Source organism: Phascolarctos cinereus, unplaced genomic scaffold (assembly GCF_003287225.1).
Source record: "Phascolarctos cinereus isolate Bilbo 61053 unplaced genomic scaffold, phaCin_HiC Scaffold_726;HRSCAF=1367, whole genome shotgun sequence".
Lineage (NCBI taxonomy): Eukaryota > Metazoa > Chordata > Mammalia > Diprotodontia > Phascolarctidae > Phascolarctos > Phascolarctos cinereus.
Genome location: NW_027556098.1, coordinates 51996357 through 52023224, shown reverse-complemented (window position 1 = coordinate 52023224; position 26868 = coordinate 51996357). Strand labels below are relative to the sequence as shown.

At 39.0% G+C, this 26868-nt stretch overlaps 3 protein-coding genes across 6 annotated transcripts in view; 1 reads left to right on the top strand and 2 right to left on the bottom strand.

The window, feature by feature from the left end:
- SMIM11 (small integral membrane protein 11) overlaps positions 1-25942 on the top strand; it is a 53160-nt gene extending 27218 nt beyond the window's left edge. Inside the window, exons 5-9 of one of the 4 annotated variants that reach the window (XR_013482858.1) lie at positions 11324-11465; positions 12464-12592; positions 15061-15166; positions 17188-17427; positions 24526-25942. The gene's annotated coding sequence lies outside the window, so the exon portion shown is untranslated. Of the gene's footprint in view, positions 1-11323; positions 11466-12463; positions 12593-15060; positions 17428-24525 lie in introns of all 4 variants that reach the window. The other 3 variants (XR_013482857.1, XR_013482856.1, XR_013482855.1) reach the window with 3 other exon arrangements.
- On the bottom strand, positions 7439-8329 carry CUNH21orf140 (chromosome unknown C21orf140 homolog). The gene has a single exon (XM_020995967.2). The coding sequence runs from the start codon at positions 8195-8197 to the stop codon at positions 7439-7441; it is 759 nt and encodes a 252-aa protein (XP_020851626.1). The 5' UTR covers positions 8198-8329.
- SMIM34 (small integral membrane protein 34) lies at positions 15034-18003 on the bottom strand. The gene is made up of 3 exons (XM_078146124.1): positions 17977-18003; positions 17156-17275; positions 15034-15339 (listed from the first exon to the last, which is right to left on the bottom strand). Exons 1-3 carry the CDS (start codon positions 18001-18003, stop codon positions 15034-15036), a joined length of 453 nt encoding a protein of 150 aa, XP_078002250.1.
- Positions 25943-26868: the final 926 nt, after the last annotated feature.

The window sequence follows — 26868 nt, the reverse complement described above, 5'->3', positions numbered from 1 at the left end:
GTGAATAGTTCATATTTTCCCTTTCTTATAGTAAAATAAGTTCTGTGTTCATATGCCAAAATTTGTTTGGCCATTCCTCCAATCTTTGGACAGAATCTACTTTGTTTCCAGTTTACCATTACAAAATGTATTGCTGTAAATATTTTGGTCAATCTAGAACCTTTCTTTCCCTGAACTCTTTGCAAGTATGTGGCGATTGCTGTAATCTCTAAGTCAAAGGGCACGTTCATTTTAGTAATTTTCTTAGCATTAGTCTAAATCCAACCCCTTCATTTTATAGATGTGGAAATTAAGCCCACCCAAGGAGATAAAGTTATCCAGGTAGAAAGGAGGAATCAAAATCAGTCTTTTGATTTTAAATGATGATGATGATTATGATGATGATGATGATGATAAATATTTATGTAGTGCATATTTAGGGTTAGGGTTATATGGCCTATAGAATCATCGATTTAGAGCTAGAATATCCCATTGTTCAAATCCATTGTTTTATAGATAAGAAAATTGAGACTCAAAGAAATTAAATGATTTGCTTAATGGTCTCATTCCTAGCAAATGTTAGAGGCAAGATTTAAATCTAGCTCTTAATCTTGATTCCAGATCTAGTGGTTATACTGTAGCATAGTTGTCTAATCTAAAGAACCCCTTACTATCAGGAGAAGTGGTATTGGAAAACCTAAGCCTTCTAAAATATTCTTCAGACTTTAAAAAATTTCCATCTTTTTTCCCCCTCATCTGTAAAATATAGTTAAATACCTTCTTTGCTTATTTCACATTGGGAGGATCGAAAGGGGACATACACACACACACACACACACACACACACACATACATATATAGTCATTTGAAAGTAAAGCACAGTGTAAATATAAAGTATGATAGAAGCATTTTTAGCACAAAATACTATTCATTGTCTATCATGGGAAAGAAAGAAGAAATTGTATCTGCAAGCTGGTTGGAAGAACTGTATTGACTCTGATGCAGATCAATGTTTGATAAATGTTTTCTCTCAGCTTTGTGAGTGTACTGCAATGAGATAGAGTGCTAGATTTGGAGTCAGGAAGACCTTGGTTATATTCCCCCCCTGATGCTTGGTAGTTCTATGATCATGGAAAATCCACCTATTCTTTCTCAACCTCAGGCAGCTAAGACTACAGATTATAGATGGGTTGCTATCTGCCTCAGTGGAGGGAATTCCTACACTAACAAGAACATATTGGCATGTGCTGCAGCAGCTATTGAAGTAGCCTGGAAGATGGAACCACGGAGCTTTTAACTACCCAAGAGACTGACTGGCAACTGGTAGAATGTCTATTATCTCCCAACAACAGTAACTAGATATATTCAAGCACAGCAGTGCATTCTGTTGCCTGGGCTTCGTATTATGTATTTTAGCTGCCTAGAGGTTACTGCCTTCCTTCCAGCCTCTCAGCTGAGTTTCTGTCACCAGGCGGGATGTTGAGAAGTGGGACCCTTGGAAGCTCTTGTCTTCGGCTCCACACGTTGAATCATGGGCACCTTTATTTGCCCCTCAAATATGCTGCTCGCTCCTCTACCCTCTCTTCTTTCTTCATCCGTTTTGTGAACTCAACAAATGACTCACCAGCTACGTAAGTGACATGGCCATCTGATGTTTTGTGCAGAGGCAACAGCACAAACAAGCTCATTAGTGACAACACCAACACAGCTGGAGGTGATCAGGCACCAGATTGGGCATTCACCTCTCAAACCTTACCCAGAAGCACAGCCTCTTGCTGTAGAATTCACCTACCATCAACTCCCACGTAACTTGCTTTACTTGAATCGTAGCTTCCTTGATTGACAATTACTCAGCAATATCTGTGGCCCTGCAAGGTGGTGAGTGTGTGACTGAGGTAATGCTAAGGCATCAGAGCCACTAAACTGGGGGATACTGCTTTCTCTTTCTCTGTATTTGGAAGTATATAATTAAGGAGTCAGCATGATAGAGTAGAAAGAATGCTGGATTTGGAGTGAAGCCCTGGGTTCAAATCCCAGGATTTCCCTTATCTGTAAAATGAATGAGTTTGAGTAAATGGTCTCTCTTTCCATTTCTACATCTATGATCCTTTAATCAGTCAGTCAGTAAACATTAAGTACCTACTGTGTGTCAGGCACAATACTAGATACAGAGGATTCAAGGTAAAAAATGAAATAGTTCCTGTCTTCAAGGAGCTTATATACTGTAGGGGAGAAAACATGTATGAGTGTATATAAAATAAAAACAAAGTAATTTGCAGTGGAGAAAGGTTAGGAGATGGAGATGTGGAACCAGTATCTGGGGAAATCAAATCCATCCTTGTGGAATTTCAGGTGGTGCCTGAACAATAAGACAGCTAATTTGCCTGGACCTTAGAGGTTATGAAAGGGAGTAATGTAAAATGTGGTTGGGAAGGAGCCAGGTTATCAAGGTGTCTAAATGTCAAATGGAGGAATTTGTCATTGATCCTAGAGGTGATAGAGCAATAAGTAATTATAAGAATAGCAAATGCACATATTATTCTGTATTGTTACCAAAAATATAATAGTTTAGCTTATACAGAATGCAAAGTGGTAATGCTAAAGGATTGTGAGCTATTATTACAGCCTCTCTGCTGAGAATTCTTTTTTTTAATCTATTCATATACAGGCTTAACCTGTTGCAGATGATCCTCAAAAGTAGTCCCAAGACAAAGCAGTTTGTTTTAATCAGTGAATATAAAAAGGTTATGTTTATACTTATGTGCAAAGGGGAAAAAAATCTCTCTCAAAAAATAAGGTCCCTCTTTTATTTTCTTAAAGGGTACAGTGGACTTTAAAAAGAACAACCACTTGGATCAGTGGAATAGGTTAGGTACTCAAGACATAGTAGTCAATAGTTATAGTAATCTACTGTTTGATAAATCGAAAGATTCCAACTTCTGGGATGAGAACTCACTATCTGACAAAAACTGTTGGGAAAACTGGAAAAGAGTATGGCAGAAACTAGGCATAGACTAACATCTCATATACCAAAATAAGGTCAAAATGGGTACATGATTTAGACATAAAGGGTGAAACTATAAGCAAATTAGGAGAGTAAAGACAGTTTGCCTGTCAGATCTATGGAGAAGGTAAGAATTTATGACCAAACAAGAGATAGAGAACATTATGATATGCAAAATGAATAATTTTGCTTACATGAAATTAAAAAGTTTTTGCACAAACAAAGCCAATGCAACCAAGATTAGAAGGGAAGCAGAAAGCTGGGAAACAATATTTACAGCCAGTGTCCCTGATAAAGGCCTCATTTCTAAAATGTATAGCGAACTGAGTCAAATCTATAAGAATATAAGTCATTCCTCAATTGATAAATGGTCAAGGGATGTGAACAGGCAGTTTTTATATGAACAAATTAAAGCTATTTATAGTCATATGAAAAAATGCTCTAAATCACTCTTGATTAGAGAAATGCAAATTAAAACAACACATCACACCTATCAGATTGGCTAACGTGACAAAACAGGAAAATAATAAATGTTGGAGAAAATATGGGAAAATTGGAACACTAACGCATTGTTGGTAGAGTTGTGAAATGATCCAACCATTTTGGAGAGCAATTTGGAACTATACCCAAAAGGCTATAAAACTGTGCATAACCTTTGATCTAGCAATACCACTACTGGGTCTGTATCCCAAAGAGATCATAAAAAAGGGAAAAGGACCCACATGTACAAACATATTTATAGCAGCTCTTTTTGTGGTGGCAAAGAATTGGAAATTGAGGGGATGTCCATCCACTGGGGAATGGCTGAACAAATTGTGGTATATGAATGTAATGGAAGACTATTGTTCCACAAGAAATGGTGAACAGGTGGACTTCAGAAAAATCTGGAAAACTTGTATGAACTGATGCTGAGTGAAGTGAGTACAACTAGAACACTTTACACAGTAATAGCAACATTGTGTGATGACTGACTTGTTAGACTTAGCTCTTCTGTGCAATGCAATGATCTAAGACAATTCCAAAAGACTCATGATGGAAAATGCTAGCCACATCCAGAGAAAGAACTGTGGAGTCTGAATGCAGATTGAAGCATGCTATTTTTCCTTTTTTTTTCCTTTCTCATGGTTTTCCCTTTTGTTCTGATTATTCCTTCACAACATGACTAATGTGGGAAATATGTTTAATATGATCATATATGTATAGCCTGTATCAGATTGCATGCCATCTTAGGAGGTGGCAGGGGAGGGAGGAAATTTAGAACTCAAACTCTTATAAAAGCAAATGCTGAAAACTAAAAACAAATTAATTAATTAAAAAGAGAAACCAACCACTAAATTAAGATGCCATTAAATCTGGAACTATCTTCCTTCTGTTGCAGCCTGAATTAGTAGACACATTGTTTCCTAATGTGGGGATTTCTGTGCCTGACATTTTGTTTATGCATAAAACTTCATTTGCTTTGCTGACATGCAACACTTATCTCATAAGACTTCTTGTGAGCCAACCAAGCACTTTCATAAAATTTCCAAGTTGGAAAAGATCTCGGGAGCCACCTGGTCCAGCTCACACCAGAACCAGAATTTCCCCTGCAACATGCCTAACAAAGGGGCAGCTTGGTGGCACAGTGGATAGAGCACCAGCCCTGAAGTCAGGAGAACCTGAGTTCAAATCCGGCCTCAAACCAAACACTTGACACTTACTAGCTGTGTGACCTTGGGCAAGTCACTTAACCCAACTGCCTAAAAACAAAAGCAAAAAGAAAAAACATGCCTAAGGAGGGTGCCATTGCATAATGCCTGCAGTGCAGAAAAACCCACTCTCCAAGCAGGCCATTCCATCTTTGGATAGCTATAACTCAGGAAATTTTCCCTTATATCAAACCTAAATTCATCTCTTTACAACTGATCAAACTTAGTTTTTTATCTTTGCAGTCAAGCAGGGCAAGTTTAGTCCTGATACTATTTGATAGTCCTTCAATTACTTAGATATTTCTCATTCCCCAATCTCTTGCCCCCAGCCCCTAGTCTTCTTTAGGCAAAATATCACCATTGTCTTTGACTGATCCTTACATGGCAAGAACTCAAAGCCTCAAACCATCTGGGCCTTTGCACCAACCATCCTCATTTCTGGACTGCACTTCCTCCTCACCTCCACCTCACAGAATCCCTCCCTTCAAGCTGCAGTTCAAGGACCACCTTGAACAAGAATCTTTTACCAATACAACTGTTAGTTACCTCCTTTCCTAACTACCTTGTGATTAACTTACCTTATACTTTGTATTCATTCTGAGCACACATGCACACCCAAGTACATGCACGCATGCGTGCGCGCGCGCACACACACACACACACACACACACACACACAGAGTTTCCTTTGATAGAATATAAGGTCTGTGAAAGCCATAATTTTTTTTCACTTTTTTGTCTTTGTATTCCAGGTGTTTATAGAACAGTGACAATCACATAGTAGATGATTAACACATAATTGTTGATTGACTATTTGATCCTGGGTGCCATTTTAGATACTTGCTAATCAATTTGTACTTTCTGAAATGTGGCACCCAGAACTGAACACAATATTCTAGATATTGTCTAATCAGGATTGAACAGGGCAGGATTATCGCCACCATCATCCTAAATGATATGCCTCTGAATCCAGTCTAATGTTGTATCTACTTTCTTGTCTGCTCTGTCACATTGGTTGACTCTTGGCCATGTATATTCTGACATCATTCCATTGAAATTGCTCTTCTCACTATTACTAATGATCTCTTACATGACAAATCTAATGGCCATTTTTTGGTCTTTATCCTTCTTGTTCTCTGTCCCATTTGACACTGCTGACTACCTTGTTTTGAATTCTCTCTAATCTCTGGGTTTTTGTGACACTTCTCTCTTTTCATTCTTCTACCTTTTGGAATACTTAGTCTCCTTTGCAAGATCTTTACCCCAATATGCCCTCTAATTTCAGGTATATACCCTCCAGTCCTCTTAGTCCCTCTGTACTAGCCTTTCACATAACTGAATTTACACCAGAATTCTTAGTTATCTCTGTACTGACTGAATAGTTGCTGTTTGCCCTTAATTCTCAAAGAGTACCGTGACACCAGGGAGGTGATGCCATGATATGCAAGTGAATTGGGTTTAAGTGAGGGAGGACTGTGCAAAGTCACCAGCCTCTCCTTGGGAGCCATTTGGGTCCAGTGGCCAGATATGAATCAGGAAGACTGGAGATGGCCCAGGATGTAGCAGAGGTCCTTGGCCTTTTCCAGCTAAGGTCTTTACTAGGTCTCAGTTGACTGAGGCAGCACCCATTCAGTGATTAAGGATTAAAATACCCAGAGAAAAAAATATGGAGTCTGAATGCAGATGGAAGGGTGCTATTTATTCTCATTTTCCTTTGTTGTTTTGTTGCTTCATTCTCGTGGTTCCTCTCATTAGTTCTAATTGTTCTTTACATCGTGACTAATGGGAAAATGTGTTTAGCACTGAATGTATGTGTAGAGCTTACATCAGATTGTATAGTGTCTAGGGGGGAAGAAGTGGGAGGGGGAGAAAATTTAAAACTCAAAATCTGATGGAAGTGAATGTTGAAAACTAAAAATAAATTAATTAATTAAAGAAAAAAGAAAAAAATGAGGCAAAGAATGGCCTCTTTAAAAAAAAAATAGATCTGGGAGGGGAAGACCCTCAGGGTTTCTGGCCAAAACAGAAACAATTGTTATTTACATTCATTCTGAGCCAATCAGGGCCCAAACAGTGACCAAGTGGGGCTTGGTGTGCAGCAAGGGTGATTTGGGGTTAAGGCTGGTCTTAAACAAAAAAGTGTCAGAGATTAAAATTTACATTTCCTTTGGGCAGCTCACCAGCAGGTTAGGATGTGATACTCTATGTGGAGAAAGAAAGAAAGAAAGAAAGAAAGAAAGAAAGAAAGAAAGAAAGAAAGAAAGAAAGAAAGAAAGAAAGAAAGAAAGAAAGAAAGAAAGAAAGAAAGAAAGAAAGAAAGGAAGGAAGGAAGGAAGGAAGGAGGAAGGAAGGAAGGAAGGAAGGAAGGAAGGAAGGAAGGAAGGAAGGAAGGAAGGAAGGAAGAAAGAAAGAAAGGAAAGAAACTAGTAAAAGTTGACTGTATGTGAATTTATTTCTTCTTTACTCCAGTGAACTTACCACACTTGCTTGATTGTAGAGATTTAAAGTTACAGTAGTCAGGCAACCAAACATTCTCATTCCTTTTTTTCCCTCTCTTGTTGAAGTATTGAATTGATTTAATGACATGTTTGTGATGATGCCACCACCAAGCTGACAGAGCTCTACCAGTATTAGCAGTCTATTAGAATGTGAGGTTTGTGCCCAAATGGCCCAGGGCAATGTAGAAGATAAAAAGAGAGCAAAGAATCTAGCTGTTAAAGAATGTCCTTGCAGTGGAGGAGTGCACCGGCTTGCTGGGGAGATTTCCTTCATGAGCATTTACCCAGATAGTAGTTTTCCCATCTTCGAACTTTGTTAATGACTGTTTTCCATTTGGTTGGTGTCACCCTCTCCATTCCTTTCCCAATCAAGTCACTGAAAAGTATATGCTGGTAAGAACAAATGTTGTCAATGGACCACAAACAAAATTCCTTCCTGTTGTTGATGATAAACCATTTCAGAGAAGACCAGGCAGTATCTAAAGGATTTAGGTAATTGTAAGGGGATGGAAGAGGAAGAAGCTCATGGCCATTAGCTCTGGCTATCTCAGGACAACATGAAATGCTGGTTAAATTAATAACTGATGAAGTATAAGGTTGAACTTCTTTGTCCTCTCTGACTTCATTCTGCATTCTTTCATTTATCTGTTTTTTGTCTCTGACCACAATGACACATTTTCCATAGGCTTTTTTCACCACACTGCAGAATTCAAGGAAGACACCCTCTTCCTGTCTGTTACATAGCTCATCTCTCAGGAACATTCGATATTTCCAAGGAACCCATCCTAGACTGCTTCCAGCATGTACAACACTCCATGTTGGGTTATGTGTGAAATTTTCATCACCCAGGCTTTCTCCTGTGACAAGATGTTCAGGGATATCTGTTTCCCCTAAAAAGATGGTTTTAAATCCATCAGATTGTAGGCTTCTTAGACTTTTTATATACTGGAGACATTGCCTCCTCACAATGCTGTCAAAAGTATTCCTGTGAATGACATGTCTTAAGAGACGATTTGCAAAGAGAAGCATGGTGGTTTCTTAAGTGTTTGAGAAAGCTTGGTGGTTACATCTGCAGAGACTTGGCAAGTGTGGGGTTATGATGACCTCATAATGGCCTTTATTACTGCTGAGACATTTCTAAGAATCACACACCATTGTTTTCAGAGTTTCAATAGAATGTCTCCCCACTTGGATATCCCCTGAGCATTTTATTTTATATTTTTATTTTTTGGTTAGGCAGTGGGGTTAAGTGACTTGCCCAGGGTCACACAGCTAGTAAGTGTTATGTGTCTGAGGCTGAATTTGAACTCAGGTCCTCCTGAATCCAGGGCTGGTGCTCTATCCATTGCGCCACCTAGCTGCCCCTCCCCTAAGCATTTTAAACTCAACATGTCCGAAACCAAACTTATCTTTCTTCCAAATCCCTGCTTCTCTTAAGTTTATTATGGAGAAGGCCTGTGGTACTACTGTTTACCCTGACTGCCTTGTTTGAAACTTGGGCATCATTATCTGCCTTAATAACTTAGTTACCATGTTCTGTCAGTCCAGCCTCTAACATCTCTCACATCTAGCCTTTCCTATCTGCTCTCCCTGCCACCCACTCAGTGCAGGCCATCATCACCACCCCACATCTATTGTTGTTGTAATTCCCTAGTAAATTTTCTTGTCTCTACTCACTGTTCCTTTTTATCCTTCATATCACTCTCAAAATAAACTTATGCATAAATTCATATCTATACATGTCACTCCTAAAAAGAAAAGAAAAGCCTACCTATTTAGGATGTGGTAGGGTGCCATATCCAAAATGACTTCGATATGAAAACAAAAGACATAAAATAAATATTCAGGTCAGGTAGGTTCCAGAGTAATCTTTAGTGGGTACTAAATTTTGCTAAGCAAAAGTGTTTTGCTTAGGGATCTCTACAATAAATATTAGAGGAATTGCCTCCTCACAATGCTCTCAAAATGATTCTTATGAATGACATCTTAAAAGATGAATTGAAAAGCAAAATATAATAATTTCACCACCACAAAGGAAGAAGACACCAGTGTATCTTTCTATTCTTATTTATATTACTCCCCTTCCTATACTCTGTACTCCAAGTAAACTTAAATACTGCACTACTTAACTACTGGGATGGCTAGATAGTGAAGTGGATAGAGTGCTGAGCCTAGAAGACTCATCCAGCATCAGACACATACTAGCTGTGTGACCCTGGGCAAGTCACTTAACCCTGTTCACCTTAGTTTTCTCATCTGTAAAATGACCTGGAGAAGGAAATGGCAAACCACTCTAGTATCTTTGCCAAGAAAACTTCAAAATAGGGTCATAAAGAGTGAGACATGACTGAAAACATGACTAAACAAAAAAAAATCACTCAACTAGTTCTGAACCTAATCTCCTTACCAGTATAATTCTGTCAAAAGAAGCAAGCATGGTTAGTCAAACATTGAGCTGATGAAGTCAAGTTGGTGTTTTGTGATCACTACTTCATTTTCTAGATATTCAATGGTCACTCCTCTAATAGTACATTGTAGAATTTTACCAGGAGTCAAAGTTAAGCTCATTGTCATATAATTTTCAGACTCCTCCTTTTTCTCTCCCTTTATAAAAAACCATGACTTTTGCCCTTCTCCAATTCTATGGTATCTCTCCCATACTCAACAGTTTGTTTCAGACATCACTGACAGTGATTTAGCAATAACATCATCTATTTCTTTTGAAACCTCACAGTACTATTTGGTCATACTTAGTGACCTGAACTCATAAAGGATGATCACCTATCATCGCCTTACTTATGTTGAGCTTCAACTCCCAGCCTGAATAACATCATTTATGTTTTTCCTTATTTCTCTGAATTCCTCACATTCATCACTTCTTATGGTATAAATAGTTTCCATGTTATATTTCATAATTTTTTGTCCAGCCTTTCCCTAGTCAATGGGTATCCTTTTTGTTTCTTTTTTCTTTTTTGCTAACACAAATAGCTGCCCGAGATTTCTGTTAATCTTTAATGCTGCTTTCTAGATTTGTCCTGGAGTATAATTTGTGACCAATTAAATCATCATAGTTGGATCATAATCATCTGGTTGACAAGTCCTGCAAGGGAGGTTCTTTATTATGTCTTTGATACATGCCTTATCAACAGGCAAACTTATGTACTGTTCTGAAGGCAACATATAATTGCTTTAGTATTGCTTAACAGGAAATTACTAACAGTCCGTAATGTCTCTTCTTCCTCTGACCCTTACTGGTGATAACTCACCTGAGAGCACCTGTACATCCACATTATCATTCCTTAGAATACAAAGAGCTACTTCCTCCTCATAAGGTCAAGCTTTCTTCTCTTTGGGAAGAGCCTCAGAGCTTTTACTTAGCTTTAAGGGCGAAGTGGTTACCTTTTATGACACTGGGGAAAGGAGTAATTTCTAGCTCAATACAAATGACCAAATATATTGAAAATGACTTCTATATATTGAGGACATAATGGTAACCTTAGAGACATGAGTATTCTGTCAGTCAAGAACAAACCCCAAAACCTGAAAAAAGAATTTTGTCATTTGGCCAAAGAGAGAGAGTAGGAAAAAGGTGTGTCTCCCCTCTCAAGTCTCTGTGAGGTGACATTATATATCTACCAAGGACAGACGGCTGGGTGGCAAGCAAGTAGTGTTTAGGCAGTTTCCAGAAAAGGGCAACTTTCAGGTAAGGTTGCTTGAGACGTGTATCAGCAGGTAGGAATAAACATTCAATAAAATTTGGGCAAAGCCAAAACACAAGCTATTGGGGAACCCACAACATAAGCCCTTTGGGTGGATCCAAAATCTGGGTGGGCAGACACAAAACAATACCTGGATAGGATCTAAGTATTCTTTACAGTGGTCTCTGGCTTCCCTAGAGGGTTTCTGAAGTCAGCATGACCTCTACAGTAAGCCTTGGGTTAGATAATTTCCAGCCACATAAAGCTAGGTTCAAGTAATATTAATAAGTAATAGATTATTTTCCCCACAATGCCTATAAATAGGATGAAACTAGGTTATTTTGACCCAAGGCCTTTCTAGATCCTACCAGATGTAAGAAGTAAGAGAAAGCCACACATAGAGTGAGAGAGCAAGATAGACAGCATTGCCATTACTGCTTTTTCCTTTATCCATCAGAAGGGCCAAAAAGGAAAATAAAAATCAGCACTGCTTTCCTACCTGCTAGGAAGATAACCAAGAGAAATCAAGCAAAAAAGAGAGACTTTTCAGAAGACCAGCATATCTTTCAGCCATACTCACTTACTTCGAGCCTAGTCAGGTAATGTGCAATTATTATCTTTTTTCCTAGGGTCTCGACAACCTATTCTTCAGCACCTCCTGAGGGTAGTTCTATGCTAGACCCGAGGTCCGGAGCTAGTCCCTACCTTCCAATGGATAACCCAGTTTTGAATCAGTGAGGTCCAATCCGATTAACAATAGAAAACTACCATGTCCATCTATGACTTTTTGCTATCTGCTTTTTCAAAACTTCTTGTTCTGCCTGAAGCTGAGCAGAGAAGGATCAAGTTATTATCCCCTTCTGTCAGCTGACAATTATATCACCAAGAATGGCTAACCATGGGCAGCTAGGTGGCACAGTGGATAGAGCTCCAGCCTTGGAGTCAGGGGGAACTCAGTTCAAATCTGGCCTCAGACACATTACACTCACTAGCTGTGTGACCTTGGGCAAGTCACTTAACTGATTGCCTCATCAAAAAGCAAAAAAAAAAAAAGAAAGAAAGAATGGCTAAGCATACAGGCTCAGTGCTATGGCATAGACAACTCTTTGACTCCAAGTTGAGGGGAAGGTGCCAAACAGCAAGGGGAGAGGGAGTTTCCTTATTCAGAAGTTTCCCATAAAAATGAAATAGGAAGAGTTGCTGCTGGTACTAGGCAACTAGGGTGCTTACCCTTCTATCCCCTCAGGGGATCCTCTCAGCCTTGGATACACCCTCTCCCCTTCCTCCCCCCTCCCCCCTTCCTTGTCTCTATATAGAGAAGCTAGGCATTTTTCTTGTGCTCTTTTACTTTTTACATACACCTCTACCTCAAAGCCCTGAGGAAAATTTCTTAAAGTTTAAATTTGGTTCACATCTAATGTCTCCTGGGAGCAGGGTGAGGGAGGGGGTGTAAAGAGGTACTCAATGTACAATATAGATCCAGTATAGGACAACTATTTTATTTCCTCTACACAAGAAAGGCTAAAAACACAAAGACTTACAGGTACACATTGACAGAAGAGTTAACAAGCCTCTAACTTCTCTCATATTCTTCCAGGAGGCTGAAATTTAACATCTTGAGATTAAAACATGATGCAGTTTGGGGGACTGCTGAATAAACAATTTACACTTCATCTTGACTCTGCACTGTCTGAACAACTCCTTCAAGGTCCATGCCTTCTTTCTGGTAAGCCTAGATAGGAGTGGAATGTTTCCCCTTGTCCATGCTCATCCTCTCTGATGCAGAAATTCTCCTGATGCCAGGATGCCAGTCAGCTCTTAGAGGGACCTTGGATCTTTGGGCATCTCCAGCTACCAATATTGCCTGCAGGGTTGCCTGCATCTCAAAAGCACTGCTCAATCGCAAGGTAAAGAATATAAAACAAAAGAGGCATCCAGGGATCAGAAGTCCAGGTATAAGTTTGTTTAAGGTAGCAGAAGTGACATCTGCCATGTGATTCCAAGTTCACTATTTCTGCTGGATGGGGAGGGGTAGTTCATTTTCCACCCCTCATGGGAAGCCCAGGTAGGCAAAGCTACTTGTCACACATTGGTTCAAAGGAAAAGAGACAGAGAGGGCTTTATTTACTTATTTTTTGGCTAGGCAATGGGGTGAAGTGACTTGCCCGAGGGTCACACAGCTAGTTAGAGTTATGTGTCTGAGGCTAGATTTGAACTCAGGTCTTCCTGAATCCAGAGCCAGTGCTCTATTCACTGCACTACTTAGCTGCCCACCAAAGACGGCTTTTTAAAAGTATGTTGAGTAGGTCACTTCTCCTCGCTGTCTGACACATCTTTGAAACAGTGTTCCCCCTACTTCAGTCAGCCATCGTGGAGTGGAGGACAAAGCAACCCTACCCCTACTTCCTTTCCCCAACATTTGTTTAATCATTGCAAATTAACAATCCTTTAGCTTGAGGTCATATTTTCCCAGAAATGACCAATGTTCAGGTTCAGCACAGGTTAGCACATTGGAGTGTGCTAAATAATGCTTGTCTCTGACTTCTTGGTAATCTTTGAGTTTAGGGTTGTTTCTCTAAGCTGTCGTTTCCCTGCTTTGGTCCTGGGCTTACCTGGATTTGCTCCAGGACATCACTATTGTCAAATTCTGAAATAAATCAAAGCCATGAGTTGAGGAACAAAGCATCTTTAATTGAGATAACAGGGTGGCAAACCTGCCACCCTAGGGTATGTCCCAAGACTGCAGAGCGCATTGGATTTATCAGTTACAAAATCAAATAATTATATGTGTCATATATAAGAATTAGGTTCAGAATTTTCTAACTTTTTAGTTTGTATTTGAATATTCCAAATATATCAACATGACGATTTGTTAACCCACATCACAAGGTGAATATAGGTGATAAATTGAAGTTCCTTCCCTTTCTTGAACTTGAATTTGAGGTGCTGAATGAAATAGATGAACACCAGAAATTAATGATGGTGGAGTCTATGCCAATTTAAAAGGCATCTTTTAGCCTTAGCCCACATAACTATGTTGTCAGATAGCAAATTCATAACTAAAAGGGAAAATTCTACAAATCATATTCTCATAGATTGTTTTCAGATTTTCCTTTCAACTTGTTGGTAGTGTCTGAATATGTAGTTGAGATATGGATAGGAGTAGCAAAGAATATGGAAAAATGTAAATTCTCTGGTCTAGAATTTTCTAATTTGATGTTCTTATCAGAGCTACAAGATTTGAGCTACCTTTCAATACCTGACCTGGTTATTGACAAAGCAAACTTGAATTGGATTAAGATCTAATCTGTAAGAGATTTTAATAGAAAGAGGAATATCTTCAGGTGACCTGAACTGGAGAAGCAAATCTGCTAAGAAGCTGATCCTTTCCCTTTTTTACTTCTTCCCTATGTTCCTCTCTTCTGTGTTCGGTTCTGTTCTGCTTGCTTGTTGAAAACTGCTTCCACCACGCTTTTGTCAATGTGTTCATCAATTTCTCTCTCTCTTTTCCCCATATTATTGAGTGTCATAGCAGTTAGTGATTCAATGAGAAGACTCTGCCTTTTCAGAATCAGAGGGGGGAATGACAGAAAAATTGATAATATAATTGTTAATAACAGAAAATTGTTAATACCAAATGTTACTTGCCACTCCCTTGATGATTTTAGCAATGCCAGGATTTCAGAAATGTTCTTATATTCCATATATGTCCTTACATATACAAATATCCTTAAGATATGTATTCTTGATTAGGTTGAGCTGAACCCCCCTCCCCTAAGAGATTTTACCTTGTAAAGGAACCTAGCTTAAGCTGGATCTCAGTTTCTTCTTCCTTGCCCTCTTCCATTGGAATTCATGGCTTGAAGGATAAAACAGCCAGAATGAAGTGGTTTTCCTTGCCTGGATTGCCAAAAGCCACTGGGGTCTCCTGACTGGGGCTTGCTACCTTATACTTCCTCCTCTCCCCTCTCCTCTTAAAGGTATAAGAAGCTTTTGCATGGGTCTTGTAGTTGGGAAATCCATTGGGCTTTGTACTTATGTGACATCTCCCAGAGTGTCAGGTTTACTACCCTGTTATCTCAATTAAACATGCTTTATCCCTCAACTCATAGCTTTGATTTATTTCAGGATGACAAATTCATACTTAATAAGCTATTTTTGGTGTTTTTATCTTGGAGCTTTTTTTCTTTTCAGCTTGATTGTGAGATCTGGATAATAAATATCTTCCAAGCGCTTTTCATTCTGGAGGATATTGCTGGCCAGCAAAAAGAAGAATATAATGCCATATATACTAAAGATGGTGAGAATATACCAAGTGGCACTTGTCCCATCAGGAAATTTCAAGCTTCTGGTGGAGTTAGTATGGTTCTTTCCTTCTATGAAATTCTTAGTCAAATGCTGCGGTACAGTGTTGGCTTGAGTCTTGTTTGAAGGTATTTGAGGGATCCACTCAATCACTAGGAAAGATAGAGACTGAAATGAGATTATTTCTTTGGCTATAGTTTAATGCCTTCTATATCAACAATCCCTTGTGTGGAATGTTTGGTGCATTTTCTTTAGGGGGATCAATAAGCAGAAAAAGGGTGTGTGTGTGTGTGTGTGTGTGTGTGTGTGTGTGTGTGTGTGTGTATTTCCTTAGGTGTAAACTGAGTCATTGCCTACTTATGGATTCTCCTGTCTTTAGGCCTGTCTCCAGTGGCACCAACTTAGACTGATGTCACACCTCATAGATTAATGGAGGAAAAACATAATTTTAGTTTCAACTTACTTAATTAGCAAGAGTCACTTCTCCTATTTTGATTCTGTGTAGATTTTCCCACAGAAATTTTCAGAGGAAAATTATTGTCCAGATGACAAATTATCTAGCAGACACAAATGTTATCAGAACAATGTTTTCAAATGAGCCAGTAAGACTTTGAGCAATATTAAAAACGGTATAGTCAGTATACAGTATTATAAAGAAGTATTCAAAGGTAGAAATATACATGCTGGACAGATTATAGACTAATTGCTCAAAACCTATAGTGAAAATAGTAGATTCTCAATAAATGATTGTTAGGTTAACTTCATGTTTATAAACACAAACAAAAAAACTTGATGTTGGACTCAGGTAAACCAGAATTACTATATTGGGGATGACGTGCCGTAAAGCTCTGCACTCTTACACTGCCAATAAAGCTAATCATGTGCCTATTTAATGAGACAAGATGTGGAATAAATAACTTTTCACACATGCAGTTGGCCAGTGAAAATCTTCCTCCCTCTAAAAAGCAACAACCGACCAACCCTTGAAATTACAGTGAGTTTCCCACAAGACCACTATGGTGAGTAAAAAGATTGGAAGTCCAAAATAATGAAAAGGGAAAGACAAAAAAAGTTTAATTGTTTATTGCTTGCTGCATGTTTTTGTTTCCAAAAGTCTATAATTATCTTAGGACATACGTGATGTTTATTTAACCTTTTCTGACTCATAGAATGAGAACAATTCTAGGAGACACATCAGCCTTCTCAACATAAACAGAGGTGCTTTATACACTGAATTCTAATTTTAAAAACAGGTCATTCTTAACATGAGAAGTCATCTCTATGCTGATAGTAATATAGAGTAATTATCTTTCTTTGCTTAAAAGACAAATATCAGTTCAAACACAAGTTCATAGGATTTACAGCCAGAAGGAACCTTAAAAATCTTTTTGGCCAGTGTGCTTGAGATGCAGAGACTTATCCAGGGTCACACAAGTCATTAGAAGCAAAGATGGGATTCAAACCCAGGCCTTCTGATTTAGTTCTTCTATACCTTCGGCTACACGATGTACTAAATTCTAAACTAATACTATGTAGTACATGGGAGATAACTTACAACTTGCTCCTTATGTCACACACTATTTATAATACATATGGATGAAATGTTGTTGATAATAACAGTGTATGTAATGAAAAAATGTAATCAATGTCCCTTTAAGATACAAGTAAGAACATTTACATTCCACGTCTGAATATTTTCCTTTAGCCAGCTTTTCTTTTGAAGTTGAGGATGAGCAATAATAGAAAGACAAGCAGATTAAAAAGTGATTTGTTCTTTTCTCTTATGAATAATTGCATTTATACCACACAGTTTCCTAAGCAAGAAATAACATAATACTCCTAGAATCAGTTCATCAAGTGACTAGATGCATTTTGCATAATCAGAGGCCTCAAAGCTAAATACTGTTCATTCTACAACAGGAAAACAGCTTTCCCATTCTGGGTCTGAACTAAGTCAGAAACGAAAAATAATGTTAGAACCTACTTGTCTCAAGCCATCCCATGTCTCATCCTCAGGTTTCAGTGAAGGGAAGCTGTCCTTAATATAAGGGTGCCAGACTTTATAACCAGGATGTTTCCCGAAATTCCTCATGCCAACACCTGTCTACAGGTGTGGCAAAGACAGGACAGGAAACTCCAAAGAGTCAGACATAATGCCACTGGTGTCTTCACAAGGAAGGAAACCAGGACAGCACATCTGAACAAAGCCTGAGGAGGAAGGGAAGAAGGAAGGAATTAAAGAAAGGAGGAAGGAAGGTGAGTACAGAGCACTGGCTTCTGAATCAAAGGACTGAGGTTTATATCACATGTCCCAGCAAAGCTCAGGATTGCTAGGGAAAGATGTTTGCATTGAATATGGAGTTTGGTAGGCAGGGAGAAGTTCATCCTGCAGAATACTCTAAAGACCAACTCTAAGATGGAGCCAGTGTCCCACTCTCTACAGCCTCATTTACCTCAGACTACACACATGCTTAGCTTTCCCCTATTCTAGGACGCATGACCTTGACCTGATATATTCTCACTCTCATTTGCTCTCTGTCTTCTCAAATGTCTGATTTCTAAAGTTATCTCTATTCACTTCTTTACCACCCACCCATTTCTGAATTTCTTATAAACTACAGTAGTTTGGCACTATTGACCACCTTCTCCTCCTCTCAACTGAGAATTATAAGATCATTTAGTCCAATGTCCTAATCTATAAGTCAGGAAAATAAGTCATAGAGAGCTGAAATTGTTTATACAAGGTCATACAGCTAGAAAGTAGCAGAGCTGGGATGTCAACCTATGCCCTTTGGTGCCACTTACCTCCTCACTGTAACACACTGCTTCCATGATGTCTATTTTTATGATTCTCTCTCTCTCTCCCTCTCTCTCTCTCTCTCTCTCTTTGTGCAATGCAATTAGGATTAAGTGACTTGCCCAAGGTCACACAGCTAGTAAGTGTCTAGTGTCTGGTCTGATACCAGATTTGAACTCTGGGCCTCCTGATTCCAGGGCAGGTGCTCTATCCACTGCACCTCCTAGCTGCCCCCCCCCCCCGTGATTCTCCTCTTGCTTCAGTCTGCTTCTTTATTGTTCTTCATCACCTGCTTGTTAAGCAGAGGTGTTCTCTGAGGTCAGTCCTCTTTTTTTTATCTGTCTCTATACTTTATCCTCCATTAATCCTATCCACTCCCACGGTTTCAGTTTAATTATCATTTTATGCAGATGTCTATCTCACATATAGATTTCCTTCCCAGAGTTCAACTTCCATATTTCCAGCTGCTACTAGAAATTTCTGCCTAGATTTTCCCATCAGTACCTCAACCTCAGTTGGTTCAGAACTGAACTCATCATCTTCTCTGACTTATCTCTTAAGTCATTTTAAGCTCCCTTGGTACACCATCCTGATTACATACTTGAAAACTTCCAGCAGGTCTTCATTGTCAACAAAACTGATGATCAAAGTCTCCACAATCTGGCTCTGATCAACTTTTCCAGTCATCTCTTCCCAGGCATGTGCTCTATAGACCAGCTACATTGGACTTCACCCCATCTTATCCTACTCTCTTCTGTATTCATGCTTTTGTTCAATCTCAATCAGTCCTCATTCCTGGAATGGACTGCTTTGCCATTGCCATATACTGAAGTCTTTCTATTTCCTCAAGGCCCAGCTTCTGACAACACAGATTTTAGAGGTAGCCTGTTATAGTGAGCATTGTGAGGGACATGGAATCTTCAAAACCTGGCTTTGGATACTGCTTCTGACACTTACTGTCCATGCGACCTTGAGCAAGTCATACAACTCACTCTCTCTCAACCTCAATTTCTTTATCTACAAGGTGGGAATAATAATAGTAACTACCTCCTACAGGGTTAGAGGCAGTTTGGTGGCACGGTGGATAGATTGCTGGGACTGCAGTCAGGAAGACCTGAGTTCAAATCCAGCCTCAGACACTTACTAAGCTTTATGACTCTGGGCAAGTCACTTAACTCTGTTTCCCTCAGTTTCTTCATCTATAAAATGAGCAAACCACTCCAATACCTTTGCCAAGAAAACCCCAAATAGGGTCATGAAGAGTTGAGCATGACTGAAATAACTGACAACAAAACCCACAGATCAAATGAGATAATTTAGGTAAAGTGATCTACAAACCTTAAAACACTATATAAATATTAGCTATTACTAGCTCTATCACTTCAGTCAAGTGATTTAACATTTCTGGGCCTCAGTTTCCTTATCTGTAAAATAAAGGGGTTGGACCCAATGAGGTCCCTTCCAGATCTATGATCTTATGAACTTTACCATTATCCCTCCAGTTGAAAGTGATGTCTTACCTTCAAATTGCTTGTTATTTTACTTGGGTTTTGCCTTTTTAAAAGCTAAGATTTTTATCCTTTGTCTTGAGTATGATTTTAAGCAACTTGGATCATAGATTTCAAGCTAAAAGTTTATTTGGAGGTCATCTAGCCAAGGCCTTTTGTTTTCAACAGATGAAGAAAGTGAGGTCAAGAAGTTAATTGGCTTATTCAGTGGGGTCACACAGACAGTAAGGGTCAGAGATGGGATCTGAAATCAGGTCCTCTGATCACAAATCCAGTTTTCTTTCAACTATAGAACACTGCCTTGAAGTCTACTGTAATTAATTTTTTTTTCATAGCACCTGGACTTTCTTTGTTCTTATCATAATCACCTTATAACACAATTGACTTTCATCATCCTGATCAACCTCCTCTGAACAATCTTTAGCTTATCCATGTCATTCTTAAATGGTGGCACTCAGAACAGAATAAGTCAGTCAGTACAGCGGGACTGTTACCTACCATCCTGCTCCCAGAAATAGTGACTCTCAGCGCAGCCTGGATCACATTAGCCTTTGGAATAGCAGCAGTTCTGGCTCAGTGTCAGATGGTTCAACAGCAGAAAGTAATGATTTTATCAGCAGAGAAGTAGCATTACCTTCTGCTATGCTTCTGCAACCTAAGGACTGTGTGACTTTTCCATCTGATTTGCAACTGAAACCTTTTCTGTATGACTCCCCATTAGAATGTGAGCTCCTTAAGAGCAGAGACTGTCCTATTCTTCTACTTGCATAGTACTTTGCACATAGTAAGCACTTAATAAATGCTGTATTAATTCATTCATTAATCCAGGTCCCTCCACTCATTTGCTAGTGCCAATTCAACTTAGGTCCTTCTATATCACAGCCTTGGATGTGGTAGAGCAAAGCTATTATTGAGGCAAGGAGGTCAGCTAGGTGGACTTGTAGTCAGAACTGACTTCAAATCTGGCCTCTGGCACTTACGAGCTATGTAACCCTGGGCAAGTTACTTAACTTCTATATGCCTCAGTTTCTTTATCTGCAAAATGGTGATAATGATAGCACCTGTGTCTCATGGCTGTTGTGAGGCTAAAATGAGAAAATTTGTAATGTGCTTTGCAAATCTCATAGCTCTACATAAGTGCTAGCTACTATTAATTTCTCTGTTGGAAACCTACCTATAGTTTGTAGTATCCCCAAGTGAGCCCCAAATGAAGGGCTAGTTGTCCCTTATGTAATCTTATACACTACAAACATACAACCCTACAACACTAGAGTCCAGCTTATTCCCTTCTTTTATTTTCATTTAAAAAAATGTTTTATAGAAATCTCTTGTTTTTTATAACAGTCACTTCATTTATATACCCTTCAACACTGAACCTTCCCTCCATCATTAAGCAAAACCAAGTACAACTAATGTTGCATTTAACATTCTGAACCTGTAGTCCCTCACCTGTATTGAAAAGAAGGAAACACATATCATCATCTCTTCTCTGGGACCAAAATTGATTGATCATTGTAAGAATTTTAATTCAGCTATCTTTTATCATTATTTTCATTCATACTGTTATTGTCATTGTTTATCTCTTACTTTGTTCCCGCTTTCTTCATTCCATATCAGTTCATATAAATCTTTCAGTGTTTCTCTGAATTACCCATATTAGCATTTTCTCATGGTGAGGTGGTATTCCATTGCATTCATATGCCGTAATATGTTTAGTTACTCCCTTGTCAGTGGTTACCCACTTTTCCACCCCACTGTATCCTCAGGTTTATCCTCACCTAATTTCTAGTAGTAATTATTCAATATTTGCTGTACTTCATTCTCTTTTATGACCCTCCCATGTTTCCTGATAATTTCCTCTCACTTAGCCCTTTGCAGTCACAAAGCTTCATTCAGAAATCTCTATTCTCATTCCAAGAGAAGCATCTATAACTTCCTATTACTCTTCACCCCATGCTTCCTCTGAGTGCAATCACATTTCCTGCTTGTGGAGTTAAGTTGACAGCATTAAGGTCTAATACAAACAATTTCTTAGAGTAGAGCATATGGAAACATATATAATGGAAAATAGTTGATGATTCAGATTGTATCACTAACTACCATTCTTTCAATTCCTACACTGACTACAAATTTACTGAGTCATATCAGCTGTGGCTGTTTTTCAAATTTCTAAAAAATATTCTGTATGCGCATGGACCAGGTCCAATTCTGGTGACCTGATCCAAGACAGTCAGTTTCTCTATCTCAATGCCTATCTCAACACATACCCGGCACGTAGTAGGCATTATATACAAGCTTATTCCCTTCCCCTTTTTTGGCTAATTGCCCTTACCTGAAATACTCCAGGAAAATCTTTAAATCAGGAGTTCTTAGCCTGGGATCTGTGAACTTGTTATTTAAAAAAAATCACTGTATTTCAATATGATTTCTTTCCTTCACATTTCTATGTACTTTATGTATTTAGAAACATTATTCTTAGAAGGTTAGGCTTTACCAGACTGTTAAAGCAGCCTATGACACACCCAAAAAGTTTAAGAATTCCTGCTCTAAACATAGTCATTTTATATCTTGTGTCTAGGTTTTTCCAAATGTGGATGATAGGGGTCCCCAGTTCCTGAACAAATACCTAAGATACTAACTGTATCTTATGTATGGGACTGTTGTATTTCACCCTACAGAGAAGCAAATGGCACAAAGGATTCATTTATCTCATAAACAGAGAAAAACACATAAAGTAGTCAAATAACTTATTACTCTCTTCTGCTGCCTCCAGGCCCTCCACATCACCTAAAGGAAGGGACTTGAATAAATGGTTACTATTGGGGAAGCACTCTGACATTCCGGTGAAATCTTTTTCACACATTCAGGATCTTATACACACACACACACACGCACACACACAGAGTCCCTTTCAAACTCATAGTGTCACCCTGGGGGTTTAGACAACCCCCAGAGGGTAAATATCACTTTGGGAGATGCTAAATAATCAAATCCTCTTCCATTAGGCCTACATTATAACATAACTAACCAATTTTCTTCTTAAAGTAGAATTCTGCATTCAGGAACCGTGTGAACCTTTCTCTTCTTTATCCAAGGAATATAATCATCAGAAACTCATCAGAAAATCTTTTTCTAGGAGGTCTAGTGGTCAAACTCTTGAACTCATAAACTCTTAAGTTTAGAGCTACCCATAAGGCAATTTCCAAGGCTGCCCAGGAAATTTCATTTCTCTAAGTTAGAAGACTAGATTCTAGGATAATGCTGCTCAGAGAATTCAAAATTCTTACTCTTCCACACAGGAGTTGAGGTCTATCTACCAGGATAGATTTTTAATCAGTGGAACTAGTTTCAAATCTCCCAACTTAGCATACGTTCAACTTTGGGCAAGTCATTTAATCTCTCTGAATGTCAATTTCCTTAAGAAGGTCAAGAAATATTAATAAACCTGTGATCTTACGATTAATTGAGCTCTAAGTTCCCTTCTAACTTTCAATCACCCTCTCAGGCCTTGTGCCAGCAATTCTGCTTCCATTTGCTCCGGCCAGGTCACCTTCAACTGTTGTGTTTGTGTTGGGGGAATGCTAGAGAAGAAGGATGGAGAGAGGAGGAAGTAAGATATCCCCTCTACTCCACCTTGATGAACTCTGAAAGAAGACACAAGGGGAAAAGGCAAAGAGGAAGTCCTAAGCTGACTATCAAAGACAATGGAGAGAGACAGCTAATTTTCAGCCAGCTATTCATCAGGAGGCAGCTGCAGTCTCTGAAACCCAATCAGTCGCTAGTGGATTTGCTTATATTCCACGAGGAAGTACCCTGCAGTTATTGCAGAAAATGATTCACATCTTGTTATTTCACTGGGTTGATTGGAAAATTGCTCAAATTACCATTCTCCCTCTTTACACTCTTCTGAGAGTCCAAAACGCACTCCCTCCTCCCAGATGCTAGGGTTAAGATAAATATTGCCTCCTCCACTGAAGGTCAAACATTTAGAGCAAGATATCAAAATTATCTTCTTGTATAATGACTACAGAAGCCCCACAACAGATTAGCTGGATTTCTAGTCTGGTTGTCTTCACCCTTTAAATTAACACTGCTCCCAGCATTTTAGAAACAAAAAATAGCTTTCTTCTACTCATCCTTATTAATCTGGGAAAAGGAGGAGACCTGTGGTTTCACTAATATGTTATCATTTTCAGTCGTGCCTATCTCTTCATGACTGTATTTGGCATTTTCTTAGCAAAGACACTGGAGTGGCTTGCCATTTCTTTCTCCAGCTAATTGTACAGATGAGGAAACTGAGACAAATAGGGTTAAGTGACTTGCCCAGGGTCACATATCTATGAAGTGTCTGAGGCCATTTTAACTCACGAAGATAAATCTTTCTGACTCTAGGCCTAGCACTCCATCACTTCACCACCTAGTTGCCCACTGGTATAGGGAATTCCTATATAAGATAACCCCTTCTACCTATGCAGGCCAGCAACTTCTCTGCAACTTAGACTTTTAGAGAATGGCTTGGGACAGTGCAAGGTTAAATGTCTTGTCAAATAGACAATATTTATTAGAGGTCATAGACACCTACACCTTCCTGGCTCTGAGGCCAGTTCTCTCTCCACTATGACAAAATGTCTCTCAGTCTTCCAAAGCAATAGTAGCAAATTTACTTTATTATTTTTCTTTGTCCATATTATTTTTCCTAAAGCAAGCAGCAGCTAAAAACTCTGGGACATATCAATTTATTAGTGTCAGAAGGGACCTTAATGATCATTTGATATAACTTCCTCTTTTTATAAATGAGGAAATTGAAATCCAAAGAGATGAAATTAATTGCCCTGAATCATACAACAGGTTGATAGAAGAAGCAGGTCTCGAAGTTAGGTCTGCTGACCCCTTGGATTTCTTTCCATAGAAAGTTTTCCTTTCACATTATCACACCATGGGTGATTCAATGATCTTGAAGCAGATGGACTTAAGCGAGTAAGAGTAGTTCTTTCTACTGAGTTGTTTGGGTTTTTTTAGTTATTGTTTTTTGCTTTTTTTTTTTTGTAGGAGGTGGTGGTTATGGTATTCAGGGAGGACTAGCCTCTCTGGTGTGAGGGATTTTTGAGTCCTTTTCAGGGCTGCTCATCGACCTTTGGGATCTAACTGGTCACCCAACTCTCACCTGTGGTTCCAAGAAGCTATAGCATGTGCAGCAGCCACAACCCCAGGTAAACCGTCTCAGTAGAGGGGCTAAATCAGATTGAGGGTAACTGACATTCCTCAAACTCATCAGTGCACAAGCATGTGAAGACTTCTGCAGCAGAATGGTCGGATGAGAACAATTTGTTCCAAAGTCATGAAGGTGACTGAAGCAGTCACTATGGAGTGCTTAGAGCATGGTCAGACATCAAAGAGATCGTGGTCATCCACTGCATGCTGGGCCATCACCATTTGTCTTGACTTTTGTCCTGCCACTGGACTTTGGTGAGTGTGGATGAGAGAGTGAGGCTGAAGACTGGGCAACTCTGCTTCATTTGAAGCCAATTATTGGGCAAGTCAAGACATCACCTGTGATGTCATTGGTCTTCTTCAAAAACAAGGACAAACAATAACAATGGGGTGGGGGTGGTGTTAATGAATCATTGCTCATCATTTCTGAGAAAAAGTTATCATAGCTAAAAATCATTTCTATTTCTAGTTTACTAATGATTAAGGTGTTTGATTGATTTGCTTAATCCCTAATATCTACCTTTAGAATCTGGAGAATACCCCACAAAACCCTTTATTACAAAATATTTCTAGGGGTTGAGCCATTAAGTTAATTAGAGAAGGCTTTGGGGCTCTTGGAGCTAATGGCAACATCAAACAAATTGACATTCTAAACTCTAGGGATTAAAGTGATAGAAATATGGATTTCTTTTGATTGGTTACTTATTTTCCCTGGCACAGATTTTGGCAAAAGTTTTCAGCTAAATCTTACCTTTGGTTTCTAGATCTGTCCTCTTCCAGGGCAAATATTTATTCACTCAGTAATGTGATAACATTAAAATTGGTAAAGTTTTTTTGTTTGATTACATAAAATGAAAGCAGCTGCCCAGGGTAATTTGTATAATCCAGTCCAGCTGTCAAGGAAGAAAACCCAAAGTGAAAAGACAAATGATAAGAGAGCATTCTGACAATGTGACTACAAAAAGATTCAAGAGAAGAGTTGACACCAGAAATATACTGTCCAGGTGGAAAAGACAAAAGGTGATGGATTCACTATGTACTAACTTGGATTGAGAAATTTGTTCCTGTGATCCTGCTGTGGATAAGAAGAATGTTAAAGAAGGGTAGCTAGGTGGCTCAGTAGATGGAGCACTGGCCCTGAGGTCAGGAGGACCTGAGTTCAAATCTGGCCTCAAACCAAACACTTGACATTTACTAGCTGTGTGACCCTGGGCAAGTTACTTAACCCCAATTGCCTTAAAAAAAAAAAAAAGAACGTTAAGGGTTGTGAGGCCCTTCCTGAGGGGAGGCCTGTTCTGTAACTTGAGAGCATCCTAAAGTCCATTTATTTCCCCTTATATTGAAATACCATAAAACTTCTTAACTTGTACCAAAAGAATTGCTTTTGTCTCCCTTATCCTGTGTCCCCTCTGTCCTTAATCTTTAACCTGTGTCCTCCCTGGCCTGTTCTTAATCTTTAACCACCATAAAACCCTAAAACTGCATTGTCATCCTGAACATCTGTTGACTGTATAGCTTTCTGTCTATGTAGGCCTAGTCTCCCCCAAATATTAGTACCTTTCACTCAACCACATTGCTAAAGTAAAGGTCCATGTGCTTTCACGTTAATAAAGCTCTCCAATGGCTAAAAGAGAAGTCTAAGTGAATTCTTTCACACCCAAACCACTCTCCCGACTCTGACCTCAACAACCAAAAAAAGAAACATTCCCACGGTCACCTAAAGAGCATGTGTATAGTGTGTAGGGCCATGGGACTTCAGTTCAAAACTATAGAACATGAAACTAGGCCCAAGTCATTCAATATTGTAGATGTGTTAAAGAGCTATAAACTGCTTTGAGCCTATGTTCAATCCATGGACCAAATGCTAGCAAGTATCTGGAAGGAGAGTTAACTAGCACTGATGATTGTTATTGTATGACTGTCAGAGCAGAGCAGAGGAGGCTGGAAAATGAACAATGTGTTACAGAGCAACAACTGACAGCTATGGAGGCAACAGTGAGGCAGAGCACCATTAGGAGAAGATAAAGCTGCAGGCAAAAAGAGCAACTGACGCTGGCATGAAAGAATACAAATTGGCCTTCCTTTTTTTCTGGGAGTTCTCTAAGTACTGTGATGTATAAAAAGTTCCAGAGACGTAATTTCTGGGTAATTAATCATTTTATTATCTATTGCTAGTAGATA